The sequence below is a fragment of the Tachypleus tridentatus genome, chromosome 3, assembly GCF_004210375.1.
Source record: "Tachypleus tridentatus isolate NWPU-2018 chromosome 3, ASM421037v1, whole genome shotgun sequence".
NCBI classification, from domain to species: Eukaryota; Metazoa; Arthropoda; class Merostomata; order Xiphosura; family Limulidae; genus Tachypleus; species Tachypleus tridentatus.
This window is the reverse complement of record NC_134827.1, coordinates 80,136,740-80,156,863: the sequence shown is the minus strand read 5'-3', so window position 1 is coordinate 80,156,863 and position 20,124 is coordinate 80,136,740. Positions and strand designations below refer to the sequence as shown.

Below are 20,124 nucleotides of genomic sequence, written 5' to 3'. Positions count from 1 at the left end.
TTATAATGGCTGACAAATACATACAATAAACTGAAAAGAAACAGAAGATCCACATCTCAGCTTACCATAACTGGTAAACAATTTGAAATATACATGTCGTAATTGGCATAAAACTAAACGTTTTTAAACATATGCATTAATTAATACAAGTTTTTTTTGTATCTACCTATCAAATTACTTACATTCATTTAATACCGAAAGCACCAATAAACATGAAACTGTGCACCTTAAACACCTTTTTAAACATCATTATCTCAAAAAGATAATTCAATGGAATAATAAAACTGTAAAAATTTTGAGAATCATATAATTACGTAAATTAATCTTTATAAAAAGACAAATTTGAATATCTTGTTTTTACCCTTACTTAGCCCTATTTAAGTATGAAGTAAAGAGAAATATCTATCTAGCAGAAAAATTGTACAATGTTTCACAAGGATAAGAAAATTCTAGAAATATTTAAGCAAGTTAGAAATTTGCACAACTAAAGATGATGAAATAACTTAACTCAAAATAATATTATAATTTCAAACTTGATCTAATGATGCAAAGCAAGTTCCATTTTTCTATCATCTTAAATATATGGAGTAAGGCAGAAATAACATAATAAAACTTATAAAATTCAAAGAGAAGCAAAGTTAAATGTTACTTCCTTTTCAAAATTAAAGTATTATTTCTTATCTAAGTAATGATTTTCCATACACCATGCATTCTTAACATTAAGAGTGAAACTATTTACTTACAGAGGCCAACCCTCAAACGTTGATACAGTACAAAGAGTAAGCATGCCTTGTGAAACGTCGTCAAAATTAAAGATATATTTGTCCCATTCTCTCTGTTCCAGAATTGGTTTCTTTATATCCCCTCCTTGATACACTATGAAGTCTCCCCTAAAGTTGAAAATAGCTTAAAGAAGTAGCTGCAAAGTGTTTAACTATTTCAAACTACAATTGAGCACTCAGATTTAAAACAAACAAGCCTAAATTGTGTTTTTGACTGTCATATTTTTTTAACTAGTGAATTATGCCTTTCTTGTGACCAGTATTGTTATTACTGCTTCTTAACATTGTACTCATGATTAAAACACAAAATTGTAACTCATCACGTGCACCACACAAACACACAATTCTAATTATGCACACAATACAAATATAGAGTTTGAACTACGGATACAGTATAAACACACAGTTATAACTATGCACACAGCACATATTTTAATTTGCTGTGTGTTACGCAAACACATAATTCTACACATACATTTCAAACGCATATTCCAATTTACTGTGTATTACAAAAGTACATAATTTTATGTATACATCTCAATCACATAATTCTAACTATGTGTACAACCCAAACACAATTATTATAGAATTATCTAACTATATGTACAATAAAAACACATAATTCTAACTAGGTTTACAACACAAACACACAATTCTAACTTGGTAAACAACACAACACATAGTTCCAATTCACTGTGTATAACACAAACTCATTATTTTATCTCACATGCAGAACACAAACATAATTTCAATTCATTGTACTTATAACACAAATACACAGTTGTAATTTACTGCATATACAATATAAACAAATATAAGCTGTAACATATACTATGTAAGATACCAACGTCTATAATTCTAGTTCAATATAAATGCAAAAGTAGAAGGGCAACATCAGCATTGTTTTAATAATTACTATTTCAAAAAAAATAAATAAAAAATTCAAGCCATATAGCTTCATACCAATGAACATACTTTTTAAGAGACAGAACTGGAGACAGTGTGGGCATAAGCCAAATTATTTTTAAATGTTTTATAAGAAATTTATATTTTATTTTTTCATGAACAATACTGATTAGAAAGTTTACTATATACATATTGATTATAAGAATTATTTTGCATTGTTAGTCAACAACTAATCTAAATCTCCAAAGACTATTGAGCATCATGAGATATTATTAGGATTATGGCCAAAAAACACCCAACTGATGAACCACTTCATTCTTATTATTATTATTATAAGTTCTTCTTAATTATAACCTTGTAGACTCCTAGTTAGACTAGTATATTGAATTATCTGTATTATTTATTGTCTTAACTTTTAATTTTTATCTATGTAGGTAGTTTGTTTACATGAGAAATTACTTACAACGAACTTTTACATATTTAACATAACAGCAGTCTAAGTTGTTCAATGAATTTGTTCATACAATCATTGCAAGAATCTCCAAGTGCTAAAGGTATTCATACTGTATAAACTTAATATCAAAATAACAAAGCTATAAACAATATGTGGTATGGGCATTAAATTACAGTGCCAGTACCTCATGTTTAAATACAAATAAAACTCACTCGCATTCCTGCTGTGTCATTTTTGATGGATCTGAGCACGAGAAAAACTTCCCCTAAAATAAAATTTCAACAAATTCTATAAACTTGAGTTACATGTAAACTGTGTAAATGTTTCTACAATATATATTACTATAAAAATATTAAAAAAGGTATACTATAAACCATCTAGGAATAAGTGATATAATACCTCAACTGAAATTCATCTAAATATCTATCACATACAAATAAGGTCATATCTAAGTTAGATATACTGTTTAACAATTAAATATTTGTCTAGTATAACAATAAGGTCACTAACCATTTTTCATACTAGATAAATATTTGTTCAACAAATGTTTCTGTTGAAAGAGTGCATAATTTTACACTATGTCAAAATAATTACTCTAAAGATGAACAAACACAGAGCATTGATTGATTGATTGATTTAGTGTTTTATGACACAAAGCAGCTAGGCTATCTGTGCCAAATGTCTGGTAAAAAGGTAAAAATAAATTAAATGTAGTAAAATACATAAAAGGGAATGAAAGTAAAACAAAACATCATTGAAAAACAGAAAAAGTATAAAATCAATGTTGACACCTAGTCTACAATGTTAAGAGAGAAAACAGAGTAAGAGAAATTGTAAAGGACTTTCTCTAGCAAAATGGTAATGATCATAACCTGTCAGGAAGACTAACAGGTAAGTACAAGAACCACCATCAGTCACCTGAAGTTGGCCTTTTCAGTCCTGGTTTCGGGTTATGTTGTCATAACAGCCATTATCAAAAGGGAAAATAATAAAAGTTTTAAAAGACATATAGCAAAATAGCAATAAAAATTAGCCAAATATCCTGTAAAAAAGGTAAAAGTAAAGTAAATGTAGTAAAATTCATAAAAGGAAACAAAGGTAAAAACAAAACAGCAATTAAAAACAGAAAATGGCATAAAACCAATGTTGAGATCCAGTCTACAAAGTTGTAAAGGACTTCCTGTAGCAGAATGGTAATGATCATAACCTCCCAGGAAGACTAACAGGTAAGTATAAGAACCACCGTCAGACACCTGAAGTTGGTCTTTCCAGTCCTGGTTCTGGGTTATGTGTCATTATGGCCAGTACTAAAAGGTAAAGTAGTAAGAGTGTTAAATGACATGCAGCAAAAGTGTAATAACAACTCGCCAGGACGACTAATGGGTAGTTCAAACAGCAGCATTAGTCACCTGAAATTGGTCTTTCCAGTCCTGGTGTCGAGTTATTTAATGTTCTGACCATTTTACAATGTCAAAATGAACTAGAGAGATGGAGACTCTGAAAAGGAAACCACAATTAAAAAGGTGTAATGAATAAATATCAAACACTTAAATGAGGTTAAAAGATTAATGGCAATTAAAAAACTATAAACTTTATCAAGGTGGGCAGTGTCACCATCACCAATAATACCATCCAATGTTACAGACAAACCCTGGAACAGAACATGTTTAAAATAGTGCCGTCGTTGAGAGTCGTAGCGATGGCAGGAAAGTAAAATGTGGCTTACAGTGATTTGAGTGTTACACAAACTACACACTGGTGCATCAGTTCCAAATAGAAGAAAACAATGAGTTAAAAAACTGTGACCAATGCGTAGTCTAGTTAGAACAACTTCCTCCTTCCGAACCTTACAGAAGCAAGACAGCCAAAATTCAATATAGGGTTTTATTTGAAAAAGCTTGTTGTCACGTTGCTCACTCCAAGTGGACTGCCAGCTGGCACGGAAGTGAGCCTTGAATACAGGACCATAGTCCATGTATGGAATAGGCACAATGGTGATAGTGCCAGAGCAGATAGATTTAGCTGCCACACCTGCAAGAGCATTCCTGCAAATACCAACGTGGCCTGGTATCCAGAAAAACTGGATAGAAGTAGCTGTTAATGAGAAATGGGCCAGTCGGTTTTGAATATCAGCAAGAACAGGGTGTGAGCCAACATGAAGTGATTCCAAGGCCAGCAGAGAACTAAAGGAGTCAGTATAAATGGTGCAGTCGGAGTACTGCTCAGTTTCAATATGATCCAGGGCAAAAGATATGGTGTACAGTTCAGCAGTAAACACAGAAGCTGTAGAGGGGATTCTGCGCACAACCACCGAACTGCAACAAACCATGGCAGAGCCTACAGAGTCACCTGATTTTGAACCATCCGTATAAATTGGAATAGAAAGGTTGTTTGAAAGATGTTCAGTAAATAAAAGATGGTACTTCCAATCAGGAGTATCTGCCTTTTTCAGATGACTTAAAGGTCATATTTGGGGGCTGTACTAAGCCAAGGGGGGATGAGCTGACTAGTGGATTCTGCAATGTTTTCCAAGGACAGACCCAATTCATCCTATTGCATCTGGATGCAAAGGCCAAAAGAAGCAATGGCAGCTCATCTGTTTTGAAAAATAAGGCCCACTGAAGAAGAAAAACACATCCCCAAGTGGGATGCTTTGGCAAGGAGCAAAGTTTTGAAGAATACAGTAAAGACAGTTGCAAACGGCAAAGGTGCAGAGAAGGTTCATGAGATTCCATGTATAAGCTCTGAACTGGGGAGGTGCAGAAAGCCCCAGTGCAGAGTCAAAGTCCTTGATGATGAATGGGGTCCAGCATCTTTAAGGCCAAGGGTCTGGCAGAGTCATAGACCATTGATCCATAGTCAAGTTTTGAACGAATAAGAGCACGATATATCTTTAACATAGAACATCGATCCGCTCCCCAACTGGCAGTAGAGAGAACATGGAGGATGTTCAGTGCTCTTGTGCATTTGACCCAAAGCTGCTTTAAGTGTGGTATAAAGGTCAGCTTACGGTCAAAGATAAGCCCCAAGAACTTGGTCTCAGGGCCCACTGGCAACAAAACTTCACCGATACGGAGTTCAGGATCAGGGTGGATACCTCGTTGGCAGCAAAAGTGCATGCAAACGGTTTTAGAGAGAGAAAAATTAAAGTCGTTCACCATAGTCCACTTCAGTACACAATTGACGGCAGTTTGTAGTTGCCACTCGATATATCTCATATTCGACGACTGACACGAGATGTGAAAGTCGTCAACATAAAGCCCGTTTGCTTTATCTGGTTAAAAACAATTAAAAGAATATCAAAAGAAGCAGAAGAGAGATAGCTCAGCATGTCATAGTGTACATCATCAGGTCCAACAGATGTACTGCTCGACCGATGAAGGGCCATTTTCAGTTCCACCAGTGTAAAGGGACAATTATAATCAAAAAGACAGTCAGTTCGAAAGGAAAGAGGTGAATGCTCTACCCGAGTCTTGATGGCCAAGAAGGTGGAGAAACAAGCAGAAGTGCTAGATACTTGGCAAAAGCTTTCACCTAGAGTATCGGCGATGCTCCGGACATCAGCTACCTTTTAGCCATCAGAGAGTAAGATGAAGAGGGGGACAGAATTGTAGTGCCCACTGACCTTTCAAATCCTGTCCCATATGACCTCGGAACTGGTGGTAAAAGATGTGCTAGTTGTGAACTTAATCCAAGATTCCTTCTGGCTTTGACATCTTACCCACCTAGCATGTACACGGGCCCGTTGGAAAGCGATGCAGTTCAAAAGTGTGGGATATCTACGGAAAGTATCCCAGGCCCGTTTTTCAGCCTTCCGTGCCAAGTGACAAGCAGGATTCCACCACAGACGAGGATATCGTGGAAAACGTGTCGAGGTTTTAGGAATACTCTGAGCAGCTGCTTGTATAATACAGTCAGTTACCGCTGCCACACAGTCGTCTATTGATGGCTGATTCATGATGGCAGGATCAAGTTCTGCGAGAGCAGTGAAAGTGGACCAGTCTGCCTGATCCAGCTTCCACCTGGGCACGTGGGTAGGGTGGCATCAACCACAGCCAGTCTCTCTCAAAAGTATAGGAAAATGATCACTGCCTAGTGGATTATTGTCAACCCTCCATGAAAAATGGGAGAATAATGAAGGGGAGCAAACTGAGAGATCAATAGCAGTGAAGGACTGACTAGGTGCATGAAAATAAGTGGAAGAACCAGTTTTAAAAAGAGAAAGATTGTGATCAGAGAGCATACGCTCTACAGAGCAACCCCTCCTATCAATAACAGCACTTCCCCAGAGGGGATGATTGTCCATTAAAGTCCCCCAGGATTAGAAATGGAGATGGCAACTGTTCAACGAGAGCATCAAGGTCTGATTGATCATATGTCTCTCCAGGGACAGGTAGAGAGAACAAACAGTGATGGTATGACCCAAGGAAACACGGATGGCTAAGGCTCCAAGGGTGTGTTGAGTGACAAAGACAGGGTGGGCACGTGCTGATCAACCAGTAGTGCCACCCCTCCATGTACTCGTCCATCACACAACCTGTCATTTCTGTACAGAGAAAACTGCCGAATGGAGACAGTATCAGCAGTTTTGAGAAATGTTTCTTGTAAAGAAAGACAAACAGGATGGTAGGAAGCAATCAGTGTTTTGATATCATCCAGATTAGAACATAAACCTCAACAGTTCCATTGTATCAAAGTGGCCATTTTTTAATGACGAGTAGGCGAAGTGGCTAGAGAACCCTTCTGTTTAGGGCCATGTCTTTTTTCCTTACTGTCCTTAGTCGGAGGAGGTCTATCAACATCCATGGATCCTGCCCTGGATCGATTAAGCAGGTCCTTGTTATTGGAAGGGGATTCCAGTGACTGAGGATGCGAACGAATGATTGTTTTGCATCGTGGGGTTGAAGAAAAAGATGCATCAGAAGAAATGCCTGTATATGAAACCGAAGGATGTAGATCTTGAAATTTGTTGGACTGTTTGGGAGGAACAGAGATGGGTGTATAAGTCGTTTCATCAACCTTTAACCATGGAGGTCAAAAGACTTTTCATTTGTTTTGCAGATCTGTCAGCACTCCCACTGTAGTTGTAAAACAAAGTGCAGCAGCATATGTCCGAGATGGAGTGGTAGACAGCAATTTCCAAGTCTCAGAATAACTAATGTTATGGGTCATTTTCAAACGCTGCACCTCTTTTACCTCCAACCATTTTGGGCAAGAACGAAAGTGGGAAGGGTGGGAACCATTGCAGTTGACACAATGTGGGTCCGTGTGACACTCATAGGCATCGTGTTCCTTGCCACCACAATGAGCACATGTCTGGGAACTGCGACAGAACGTCTTTGAGTGGCCATACTCTGCAAATTAGATAACCTGCCTTGATGGTGGCAGGTGCACATGGTGATGTAAACGTCAAAACAACGATATTTGTCAGCAGTGTAACTCCATCTTTGTGAGTGGAGATGCACCTCACTGCAGAAACTCCTTGAGTGGACAGACCAGCGAGAATCTCTGACTTGGGGACATTCTTCAAATCCCTCTCAACAATAACTCCTCGTGATGAATTCAAGGTAGCATGAGGGGTAACTTCAATAGGTACATCCCCAATTGCCTTTGAATTCAAGAGGAGTTCACTGTGTTGGGATGTGGATGTTTCAACCAATATGTCTCCAGATCGAAGTTTCTTTACTGACTTTGGAGAGCCAGCAAGTTCCTCTGGTCCCTTCTGAATATAAATAGGGGACATTTGCCCTAAAGATTTTTCTGAAAGAGAATGTAATATAAGAAAATGGGGTACAGGTGTTGCACATGTTGAAGATTGCTGCTCAGAGTCTTTAAGACGTGGTCGTTTACCTATTGACTGTTTTTTCACTATTTTATTTAAATTTTTTGTTGGAGGATCCATTGGAAAAAAGGAAAATTTTGGTACCCACTGACCCCACCCACCATGGAGCCCTATGAGGGGATGCACTACAATGTTATGCAAGGACATTGCAGCAACGCCAGAGTTTCGTGAACACTATACCCAAACACCAGCATCAGACACAATGTCCACAACACCGTTGAGAACTTCCAACACTGGTACTTGGTTGACTCTAGCCCAAGTGGACCAGCCGATTGACCCAAGGGGCCACCCAAAGGCTGCCCGTCTACAGGAATTCAAGGCCAAAGTGGTGTGTTAGGGTTGGACCCCTCAACCACCAGGATCCTCTCCTCCCCTTCACGGGTCACCATGCACGGCAAACACGTGGGTGGATGTTTAGATCCCAGAGGAGGTAAACTGAAAGAACAGAACCTTCCCTGGGAGGTCCCCTCACCACATACAGGAATCCACACCGAGGGGGAAAACAAAGAGCATTCCATATACACCAAAGAAGGTGGAACAACAGCTAGTTATCCTATCCATACAAAAAAAAAAAAAGAGACAAATGGTTATAATAAATTTGTGATTACTGTAACTGGAATTAAGTTATGGCTTTAAATATTCTAAGGCTCTAGTGACTCAGGTAGCTGTAGAGTTGAAAAGAAAAGAAACAAACATTGTAATGACTTTGGCAGCTGGAGAGTTAAAAAAAAACCAGGCAAACAAATGTCGTTAGTCATAAAAAGCACTTGTAAGTTGGTCATTAAAGAGCTTGTGTTTTTATTAATTTTTTCATCACATCTCAGTCCCCAGTGCATCAAATTAGGCCCAGTCTGTCACTGTATTTTCTCGAGAAGTATGCCATCCCCTTTACCCCTTAAACAGCAGCCATCATCAATTGATGCTGCTACCTATAACACTCCTGTTGTTTAAAGGTTAAGCAGTGGATTTGTGAGATTTAAAACTTGCTGACACTTGATCTGCATGCACTGGTAAAAATACATGAAGTTCTTAACAATTAGTTAGGAATTACAAGTTTGACTTGGTTTGTTTTGGTGTGACAAGAATTTGCACCTGTGGCCCTCAAATTACAAGTTGAGTGACTTAACCATCTGGAAGAAATTACAAGACTCTAGGGTTATACATGTGTGTGTGTGTGTGTGTAGGGAGATATAGTTTAGTAATGTCTACAGTATACACACATTTTCAGTACAATTTGTCAGTAAATTAAATTGTTATCCAGTAAATTCTGTTGACGTTTTCCAAACATTTCAACAATTTTTATAATGCACGTTAAAATCTCAATAAACTACATGACAGTACTGACAGGAAAATATAACTTATGTGTTGTCTAACATTAAAATTGATAGATTGCCATTGTCAATCTTAAACTATACTGTTATATTTTTCAAAACTTTTTAATTTGATATAAACAGAAGTTGAGTACTTTAGAACATGACAAGGACATATTGTGGTAAAAAAAAGAAAAGATAACAACATAAAATTAAAACAAAAAAAGTGTTTTTAGGACTGGTAGGAGTTGATTAAAGCTTTTCAAGTACAGAACACAGACTTAAAGAAAGCTGGTTGCTTGGTTACCCTTGGTTACTCTTAAGAGTTGTACTCCAATCACGGTAAACATATATGGTAAAAGTCAACAGAATAAAGTGTCACTTATAATCACACACTTCACTTCAACTAGGGCTAGGGTATAAATTAGTGTTAGTGTAGGTTAAGGAAAGCATAAACAATGATTTGCAGAATTTAAGAAATTTCTATACAACCTGCAAGTATTTGCTATTATTTTTATAGAAATATTAAATGGATCCATTGAAAACACATATATATGATTTAAATGTATCTGTTTGCAAATTCACTTTTAATGATGAAATAAACCATGAAGTGCCTAAAGTCAGTTAAATTATGTTAGATAGTATTACAAAATGTTTAAAAAGTCATTTGTTGACAACCTGCAAAATAAGGTTGATGATTCTGTGAAAATTATTACTTTTTAAAATAAATCTCAGGATAGCTGGTATGGGTATTAGCACTTTTACTAATAAAGCTGTCCTAAGATCTATTTTTATCAAGTGGGTTTCTCGTCATCACAAGTTATTACTGTTTGTTGTTAATTTAAAGTTTGATAATAAAATTTTCAATTTCAAATTCAAAACCCATTGTATGAAAATTATCACACAACTTTTTTAGTTACAGCACAAAAAAAGGCTAGTTTAAAAACAGAATCAATGTTACTGTAGAATAATTTTTTAAAAGTTCTTTTATTCTGTTTTAGGTTTCTTTGTGGTTTCTAGTGATTAACATTTGTTATATCAGGTCAACATCAGCCTACCTTGAAAAGCTGTACTCCAATAACTGCAAACATGAAATTTAGAAGAAATGTCACCAACATGATGTTGCCTATAGTTTTTACTGCTACTATGACACATTGAACCACATGCTAAGTAAAACAAACACAGAAAATATTATTTAAGTCAATCAGATAACTCACATTACTCAATTTCATAATAATTTAAAACTCAGTTATATTAAAGTTCTTAAATATTGAGTTTAATTACTATTAAGACACTTAAATTGTACTAAATATTTATTTTCCAGATACATATTATGTAATGTTTTGGTTTTGTTTCTAACTACTAAAATGATCATAATTTACAAGTAACATTTTGATTTCTCAATGGAAACAAACAGCAATAAAATAGACATCATTTAAAGAAAAGATATAACAGCCAGAAAATATTTATGCATCTCTCAAAGAAAAGACAAATAAACATTGATAATTTTAAGGAAATATCATTCGTTACGTCTAGAAGAAAATATTTTACCAAATTAAAAAACAATTATCTGACATTTTGGACCAGATGTAGGTTTTGTAAAGGTTTGTATGGCAATATAATCAACTTTCAGTGAACATGTACAATTCTCTAATGTACAAGTCACTAATAACACAAAATAACATTACAGTTACCTTGAGTCCTTTGGCTCTATTAATGGCTCTTAATGGCCTTAAAACTCTCAGGACACGAAGAATTTTGACAACAGATATAGCTTCATTGCTGAGAAGAAAAAATTATTGAAGTTGGGTGTTAGACTCAAGTAAAATAATCACAATGTGTGAGTGATACTTCAGTGTAACTTACTGATTAAGTATCATCTTGAAAACAGATTAAACAAGTTAACCACAGTGTTTTAAATCAGGAAAAAATATAGTCATACTGATATAAAATTACAATATACTTCCATGCAACATGTATGATTACTTTATTGTAGTGGTAAAGGCAATTAGAAAGTAGAACTTAAAGCCTCTAATTCTTTCTGTAACTTACAAAGATACTACTACAGCAAGTAGAATTTGAATATGCCCTAAAGAAAATCATCAGTGAAGCCTCTTCAGAAATAGGTTCTGGTTCACAAGTTAATTCAAATAAAAAACATTAAATATAACAAATACGTATAACAAGGAAGTAAATAAGTTATTTTAGTCTTGATATAACAGCATAAAATCACAGAGATTAATTTTTAAAAACAAACAATATGTTATTAACAATTTAGAAATATGCTCTGACACAAGTCCGTGAATGAGGGATTAATATAATAAGGCATCGATGATATTCTGTACAAATAGCAGATGTTACTAAAAACACTTCTGTTTTGAAGAGGAGCAATTCTGCTGAAGTAGGAGTCTTTCACCCCTACATGCGGTTACCCCACAGGAAGTAGCAGAAGGAGAAATTTGCCCCCTTACATTTCCCATAAAACTGCATGTACTATGATGTACACAGTTTGAACAGTTTGTGAAGAAAAACATGCATACTGTCAATCTCTTAATACAACATAATTTATACACAAACACACATGTGCATACATACTTTTAACACCTCTTAAAAGATCTGGAAGCAAAATTTCTAATTTTGCATTGAAAATTATTTATAAACCAGCAGTACAATATTTTAATAAACAAACATGACTACTGAATCACTTCCTCACTACAGAACATCTTTATATTGCACATACTTACTCAAAAGCAAAAGATATCAGGGACACGGAAACAACCAGAACATCTAAGAGGTTGAATGCACTCCGACAAAAGGAGCCTTTGTGAAGTATAACACCATATGTGACAGCCTGAGAATATGAACACAAGAAATTAGAAACATAAAAACAAGGAATTACAATTCATAAACCTCCACTAGGGGGAACAGAACTGAAAATAATTACTCTGTTCTAACTAAATATAATTGAATGTCAAACTGAAAAAACAATATCTCATGCATCTAATGTGTTCATAAATTTGTTTGCAATATATTAAAAGAACAACAGCAAGAGACATTTCATTTTAACCTAAGGTATGTTGTATCAGAGCTGCTAGTCACATCTGTACACTGAAGCCTTAAAAATAATTTACTAACTGCAGTAAATCAGGAATTTTAACATTCATTTTTCAAACCTGCATAAGCAAGCCAAAAAGTTTTCCAAAGAGAGAACGTGGATTTATTATAAATTTTTGTCACTTTTTTCTTTTATGCATCCAAGTTCGTTAAGCATACATGTATGTCGTCTAACATTCGACAACAAAACACAACAATATTTTAACAAGCCCACATAACAACAATTTATTACAAAACTTCTCAAATATTCGATTAATTTTCTGGTTTGAAATTATCCCACTTCTAAAGCATTATCTCAGGAATATGAATCAAAGCAAGGTCTTCATCTTTTTTAGATCAACACACATACAGATGTATACATGTATAAAAGAGGAGTACGTGTTTTGTACAGGTCACAATATGAATATTAAACAATTAGTCATTGGAAGAAAACTTAAGTATAGAGCATAGCTTGTTTGTTTGTTTGTTTTTGAATTTTGCAGAAAGCTACACGAGGCCTATTTGCACTTGTTGTTCCTAATTTAGCAGTATAAAACTAGAAGAAAGGCAGCTAGTCATCACCACCTACTTACGCTACTCTTTCACCAATGAATAGTAGGATTGACCATCACATTATGATGCCCCCATGGCTGAAAGGGCAAGTATGTTTGGTGTGAGAAGAATTTGAACCCATGATCCTCAGATTATGAGTCAAATGTGTTAACCACCTTACCCTACCAGGCCTGAGCATAGCTTACTTAAAAATGCTTTGTCACGTACAAGGTTGACCAAAAATCTATAAACTATTTTGCAACAGTTTTCAATGCACTTTTTTAACACCCAAATAAATATAATAAGTAACAGAGTAAAATAAATATTCTGTTAATTATGATGCTTTTGATTTCACATGTCCTTGAACTTGTGTGGTTGAAATGCTGAAATATATAACATATTATTCAATTTTTTAACTAATAAAAATTCATGAGTACAACCCTCTGTCTTCATTTTATCATCTATTGTGACAAAAATTATTATTATGGAAATGTATATAATAATTACATATTTCAATTGATACAGATGTGCGAATGAAATGCAACAGATTCCAGCAGGTTTGGATGTTAAAATTAAGTAATACTGACAGATAAGTGGAAGATTTATTACCTTTCTCATATAATCAGCAACTGAAGATGTGAAAAATTACGTTACTGATTTTACACAGTAATTCTTTTTATACACACTTCAACTCATAAAGTTAAAACACATTACACTATGTAACACAAATTTTGTTCCTGAATAGTATGTTATTTCTTAATTGCTTATGGGTTAAAAGTACAGAAAATGGCCATTATTCCCTTCAAACTTTGCTTTTGTGACCTGGATAATGAAATTTAGAAATTAACCTATTTTCTACGTAAAAACAGACAAATTTTCACATTTTCATTTACATAAGGTTTGAATAAAACAAGATATATGAATCAAGATTTACATATATTTATACTAGTTGTACAAAAATGAGCAAAATATTTAGAAGTAGTTTATCAAGATTTGTGACTGTAATATAAATCACTTTCACATATCAACCCCCAAATAAAGTCTCCCATCATTTTTTCATTATATGCTCCCAGGTCACAAAAGCAAAGTTTGAAGAGAAAATTAAATCTTTTCCATTTAGTTTAGGCATAAGCAATTGGGAAATAACACTTTCTGCCGAGAGACAAGAAAAGTAAAAATTTTGTTACATAGTGGAATTACTTACCTTTAATGTGATTTCAATCGTAAAGACAGTGGTGAAAAAGTAATCAAAGTATTTGAGAACCTAAACAAATTATAAAAAACACATGGCTTTGTTGTTTATTCTAAACCACCAAGAAACATTAACTTAAATTTAAAACTTTATAAACTTAAATACAAGAAAAAGATTAATTAAAAATGCAACTAAGTAGACACTTCAATTTAATAAAATACCCTTTCCATTTTGAACACAATTCACTATTTAAGTATGATCTTTTGCTGCCATACATTTGATATCAGTAACATTTAATTGCTATCAAACTACAAGAACATAGAACATAATGCTGTAGATATCATTAAACTATACATCTTGACACTTTTCTGATATGAGCAATTAAGACTGATGCATCTGTAGCTGTGCTACTTATATATAAGAATGAAAGGATTCGGTACTTGAGAATCTATTATACTGTTCACATATGTATTTATAATTAAAGACAACCATATACACACAGTTTCAAAGAAATGTTTATCTTCTATATCAAACACTTTCAACCTTAAGGAAACTGTAAAGAACCATAAACAATGTGTCGGTACTTACAGTAACAACTGTTAACACTGTGTTGGTATTTACTGTAACAACTGTTAACACAGTGTATTTAATTACAGCAACAACTGTTAACACACTGTAGTTAACTGCAGTAACATGCATTGGTATGTAACAACTGTTACATGTGAACACAATGTAGTTAATTACAGTAATGACTGTTAACGCAGTGTAGTTAACTGTAGTAACATTATTAACTACATTGTGTTGGTAGTTACAGTAACAACTGTTAACACAGTGTAGTTAATTACAATAATGACTGTTAACACTGTGTTGGTACTTACAGTAACGACTTTGACAATGCATAGTTAATTAGAGTAACAACTGTTAACACAGTGTTGGTACTTACAATAACGACTGTTAACATAGTGTTAACTACTGTAACAACTGTCAACAATGTATAAGTAGTTACTGTAACAAATGTTAATAATGTGCAGGTATTTACAGTAGCAACTGTGTAGGTACTTATGGTATCAACTTGATACTCCACAGATACTTATGATAACAACACTGTGTAGGTACTTAGTATAATAACTGTTAACAGTGTGTAGGTAATTATGTTAACAACTATTAAAAGGGTGTATGTATTTATGGTAATAGCTGTGCTAATGGTTACAGTACTGATAATTATGATTATTTTGGTACATGTTTTTGTAGTAACAGCAATTGTACTTGTATAGCATACTGCGTTAATGGTCTGTTACAAAAAATGTTGTTGTTGTTTTAATGTCTAGGATCTATTCTACTATCAGTTGAAACAATAAAAATTCAAAGTCCAGATAAAGTCAGAAAGAAATATATATATATTTCAAAAGGAAGTGATATTTGTTAAGAACCAATAAAATAAAATTAAATAAAGGTTTCATTCACTTTAACAATGTATTAACGTCTACAAAAGACAACAGATAACAGTAACCAGTATTGGGCACCAGCAAAGCAGGAGCACATAAATTTGAAAAAAAAAAAATGGAATTATTTGACATTTCAAAGAAAGCATGGAGGTAGCCATCATGGGAAAAATCAAAACTTTGTTAGACTTCCTTACACTCCACTTCTCCTATTTTCATTCTCTTTTTATTACTTATTCTCCCCTAAACCAAGTCTGCATCAATCAATATAAAATGTATTAAATTGTATGTATGTTTTCAATGTACATTGTGTACAATTTATCATCATTTTTGTCAGTGAAATTATGTCACTCAAAAAAAACATTGTGTCAGAATAGACTTGATTCACTTTCCCTACTGTGTATAGAAGCGAAGATGCTTCATCAACTCAGCTTCAATGAAATTATTCAGGATGTTGTAATCAGAAAATCTAGAAAGAAGCTATTTTAAGTTTAACATACATCTAGGTTTTGTTTCATTTTGGAAGATAAAAATCTATTTTAAGATTTAATATTGTTTTTATTTTAAATTACATAACATGGGGCACTATAATCTTTTCAGAGCTTAGTGCCTATAAAGGTCTAAATCTGGCCCTGATAGTAACAAAATGAAAATGGATGTTTGCATTTCTGTGAAAATCTTGAAGATATAAACTCACTTTATTTCTTTCTGAATTTGTATTAAGGGGATCTTCTGCTGCTAACATGGTACTGCTGACAAGAATACATACAAGAACAACATTGCCGAAGATTGAATGGTTTACAATACGATGACAGACAACACGAATCCTGTGGAAGAATTAATTAAATTAATTATCTATTTAAGAACAGTTCATACTATTCATGAATCTTTTAACTAAAAAAGTTATAGGTATTAATTAATTAGTATTAACTTCCAATTAGATCAAATTAATAACTCACAACAAAACTAAAATTCACCCTGGTAAGGACTATAACTCATTAAATATACTCTTTTCATGTTCCTGTTTACAAAGATTATAATGCATAATTTAATCACTGTTTGTGATACGTCTTACCATAACCCCAATAATATTTCACAAACTTTGGCCAGATAAAAAGGTTTAGGTTAGCCCTAAATACATATATTCAACTAACAATACAAAGCATTCTCTATAACAAAAAAGTATAATAATATAAAAATAAAAAGTAGTAAAGCTAAATATATTAAAGCACTGTAATCAATAGTGTATATTAAAATAATAACAAAATAAAAGAGATTTAATTTAAAGTGTAAAAAAATAAAATCTTAATTTCTAAAATGTTATAAAACAATTCAATTTTTATTCAATGTTAATTAAGGTCTAAAAAATTTTATTAAAAAAAGGAAAAGAAGGTTAGTGAAAATAACTGTTCTGTATATTCTATTATGATATATAGTTCACACTAAGACAAAGAAATAAAAGCAAAATATAAACTTAAAATACAAAACAAAATCATATAATATAATTTCTAACTTGAATAGAAAACTGCATTTAAAAAGTATTCATAACTATATGTATTTTTATCACTTACACATTAGTATTAGAAAAAATAAAGAAAGATGAGGCTTTAGGAATAGGATGAATTTTCGTAGGGATAGTAAGCTCTGAAGCACGTCGAGGGCGAGCTCCAGTAGACACTACAACTGATTCCAAATCTTCCTTTTCTTCATCTTCATCTTCTCCATCCTCTTCATCTTCTTCTTCCTCATCATAATCTTCATCTTCAGCATCATCTTCTAAGAATTGTAAACACAGTTTTCTAAATTTACTATAAACTGTTGTGTTTTGGTGATTAAAAGTTACAGTAATTTTTTGACATATTAACAGATATTATTTTACTGCAATTACTGTTCCATTTAATTTTTTTTTTAAATGACTTAATAATGAAGTGTTTTGTTTTGTCTTGAATTTTGTGCAAAGCTACCTGTGCTAGCCCTTCCTAATTTTGCAGTGACAGACTAAATGGAAGGCAGCAAGTTAACACCAACCACCACCAACTCTTGGACTACTATTTTACCAATGAATAGCAGGATTGCATGTCACATTACAATAACCCAACAACTGAAAGGGTGAGCATTTTTAGTGATGAGAATTTGAACCCACGACCCTCAGACTGCAAGTTGAGAACCTCCACAACCAGAAAATCCTAGGCCCAGGATGAATACTGAAGACTTACCTTCTTCTAATTTATTTTTCTCATCTTCCTCCACAGAAACATCATCCACTTTTATATGCACCTACATCACAAAGTAAAAAATAATGCATTAAATTCCAAAACAAGAAACAAAACAAAAATTAATATCTGAACTTGGAGTTCTTAAGACTGCCTTTAGCCCAAAAGTAGAACTAATCAGACTCCAATCATAATTTTAAACTCGTGGGACAAAAAAATAACTTACACAGTGACTAATGTACTGGGAAGGGAAATAAAATCTCAGACAGCTTCAAAACCAGAGATATAATCAATTAAACAAAGAATATAATTAAACTGATGATTTTATCCATTTAATATCTGTTATGAAGGAGGTGAGAAAAATTTGCCTTAGATAACACTGTTGTGTGGTAATAAGAGAAATATGTTGGTAGAAGTGTAATTAATGTAACAGTGGAATGGAAAAGAGCCAAGAAAGAGATCAAAGAAAACATGGATGGATTTAATGAAAGAAGATATAAAAAAATTCAGTGAATGTAGCAGTGGTACAGTATAGGAACAAGTGGAAGGCAAGAACCAGGAAAACAAGTAAACACTAACTACTGTAGAAATAAATATATAATTTTTTAATTTCTACATTATTTTTTTACCATCTTAAAACCAATATTTTTCTAAGTAAATTGAAGTGAAGCAAATTTTAAATCTTTGTACTTTAAAATGCTTACTTAAAAAAAACAACTCAGATAAACCAAATTCATATGATAAGTATACAAGAGTTAAAACATGAATGAACATTATATTTATTAATGATTCTTTTACAACGATAAATAAATATATAAAGAAATATACTACAGAAACCAAACTTACAGGCATATGAAGCACATCCATAGAACTGAAAAAGGAATATGTGAAGCAGTTTATTTAAATATGTTCTATTTTTACAATAAGTCACCTTCATACTAAATTAAAACAATATTAAAACACTTTGAAATTAATAAGTTAAACTTCTAGTAGTAATAATTATACAAATACTGTATGTGCAATATGCATTTATACATCAGTATTTCTTTAAAGCATAAATTAAAAATTTGTGTTTACATACATTAGGTAAAAAAAGAAAGATTCTTCAATAAACAGATTAATCTAACATAAATAAAAAAGGTCAGAAAATTCAGAATTATACTTTTCTCTTCTCTTCTGAATATGTCATTCACACACAATTTTATGAATAAAATGCAATAATTTTTATTAGTCTTAAAAAGAATATAGTTCTTCATTTTATGACTACTTTTAAATATAAATATTTGTTATTAATTTGTTGCTGCATGTAGAATTTAATACTTATGCTTGTTACCAATAAGTAAAAGTTACTAAAAACACCACTAGTGTCACTACTTGAATTGTTTGTGACAAGCAAATTTTATAGTTTATTATTATAGGTATAGACAACAAATTATGCAATGTTCAAACAATTGTGTTGCATACATTCATGTGGTATAAATATCTTTCTAATCTATTTATGATAAAAAAGATAAATAAGAGAAATGACAGATCACTCTTCATTCATGGACAACATCTCAGAAAAAATTTAGAATATCAAATGTTGATCTCATTATTATGACTACTCAGACAAATTACAGAGAGAGAATCATCTTGAATGTTTTTCTCAAAGTTCATGAATATACATACATATATAATTACAGATTATACACATGATTTATTGAAATGTAAGAATTCTATAAAAAATTGTATACGAGTTTGCTTGTCCACTATTTATTGAATACATACCATTTTAGTCAATTAGATCAAATAAGTCTGAATCAGAAACAGTAACACAATTATTTTACAATCCTTGTGATTAAAAAAAAAATGTTTTATACAAAAACAGGTAAATAACGAGAACGTACGCTCTGATGTGAGGAGCATGTTTCAGTTGCAAAGTGTCAACTTTGTCTAGTTGTTCCATCTCCTCTTTTCCTGCATCTTCATCTATCAACTTTTTCTTCTTCTTTCTCTTCTTTTTCTTCATCTTTTCTACTGGTTTTACTTCTTCTGTCTCTTCATTCTTGACAACTTCCTCTATCTGCTCTTCAGCACCTTCCCCCTCATCTTCCTTCATAAAAATATAACAACAGATTTTACAATTCTGTTATCTCTTTGATATAATTAAATATGAAATGATGTTGTCTATTCATATATCATTATAGAAATGGCTTAAAACTGTGTTAAACTTGTAACCATGTGTATCTCAACAACTAAATTTAACAGGCCTCTCACAGGCCAGTGGGTGGACATTTTTCTTTTTAAAAAAAGCAAAAACTATTCGATCTGTCTTTTTTTAATTTGAACTAAAATTTTG

The 20,124-nt window shown here is 33.0% G+C and overlaps 1 protein-coding gene across 7 annotated transcripts in view; it reads right to left on the bottom strand.

Moving 5' to 3' along the window:
* Positions 1-20,124, bottom strand: part of LOC143247316 (muscle calcium channel subunit alpha-1-like) — a 133,449-nt gene that overhangs the window by 29,374 nt on the left and 83,951 nt on the right. For all 7 annotated transcript variants that reach the window (XM_076495156.1, XM_076495150.1, XM_076495151.1 and 4 more), the window contains 11 exons: positions 19,673-19,878; positions 18,633-18,657; positions 17,790-17,850; positions 17,145-17,349; positions 16,271-16,400; positions 14,144-14,203; positions 12,039-12,145; positions 10,989-11,076; positions 10,353-10,460; positions 2,355-2,407; positions 744-890 (listed from right to left, as the gene is read on the bottom strand). In XM_076495156.1, coding sequence (XP_076351271.1) covers positions 744-890; positions 2,355-2,407; positions 10,353-10,460; positions 10,989-11,076; positions 12,039-12,145; positions 14,144-14,203; positions 16,271-16,400; positions 17,145-17,349; positions 17,790-17,850; positions 18,633-18,657; positions 19,673-19,878 — 1,190 coding nt within the window. The remainder of the gene's footprint in view (positions 1-743; positions 891-2,354; positions 2,408-10,352; positions 10,461-10,988; positions 11,077-12,038; positions 12,146-14,143; positions 14,204-16,270; positions 16,401-17,144; positions 17,350-17,789; positions 17,851-18,632; positions 18,658-19,672; positions 19,879-20,124) is intronic.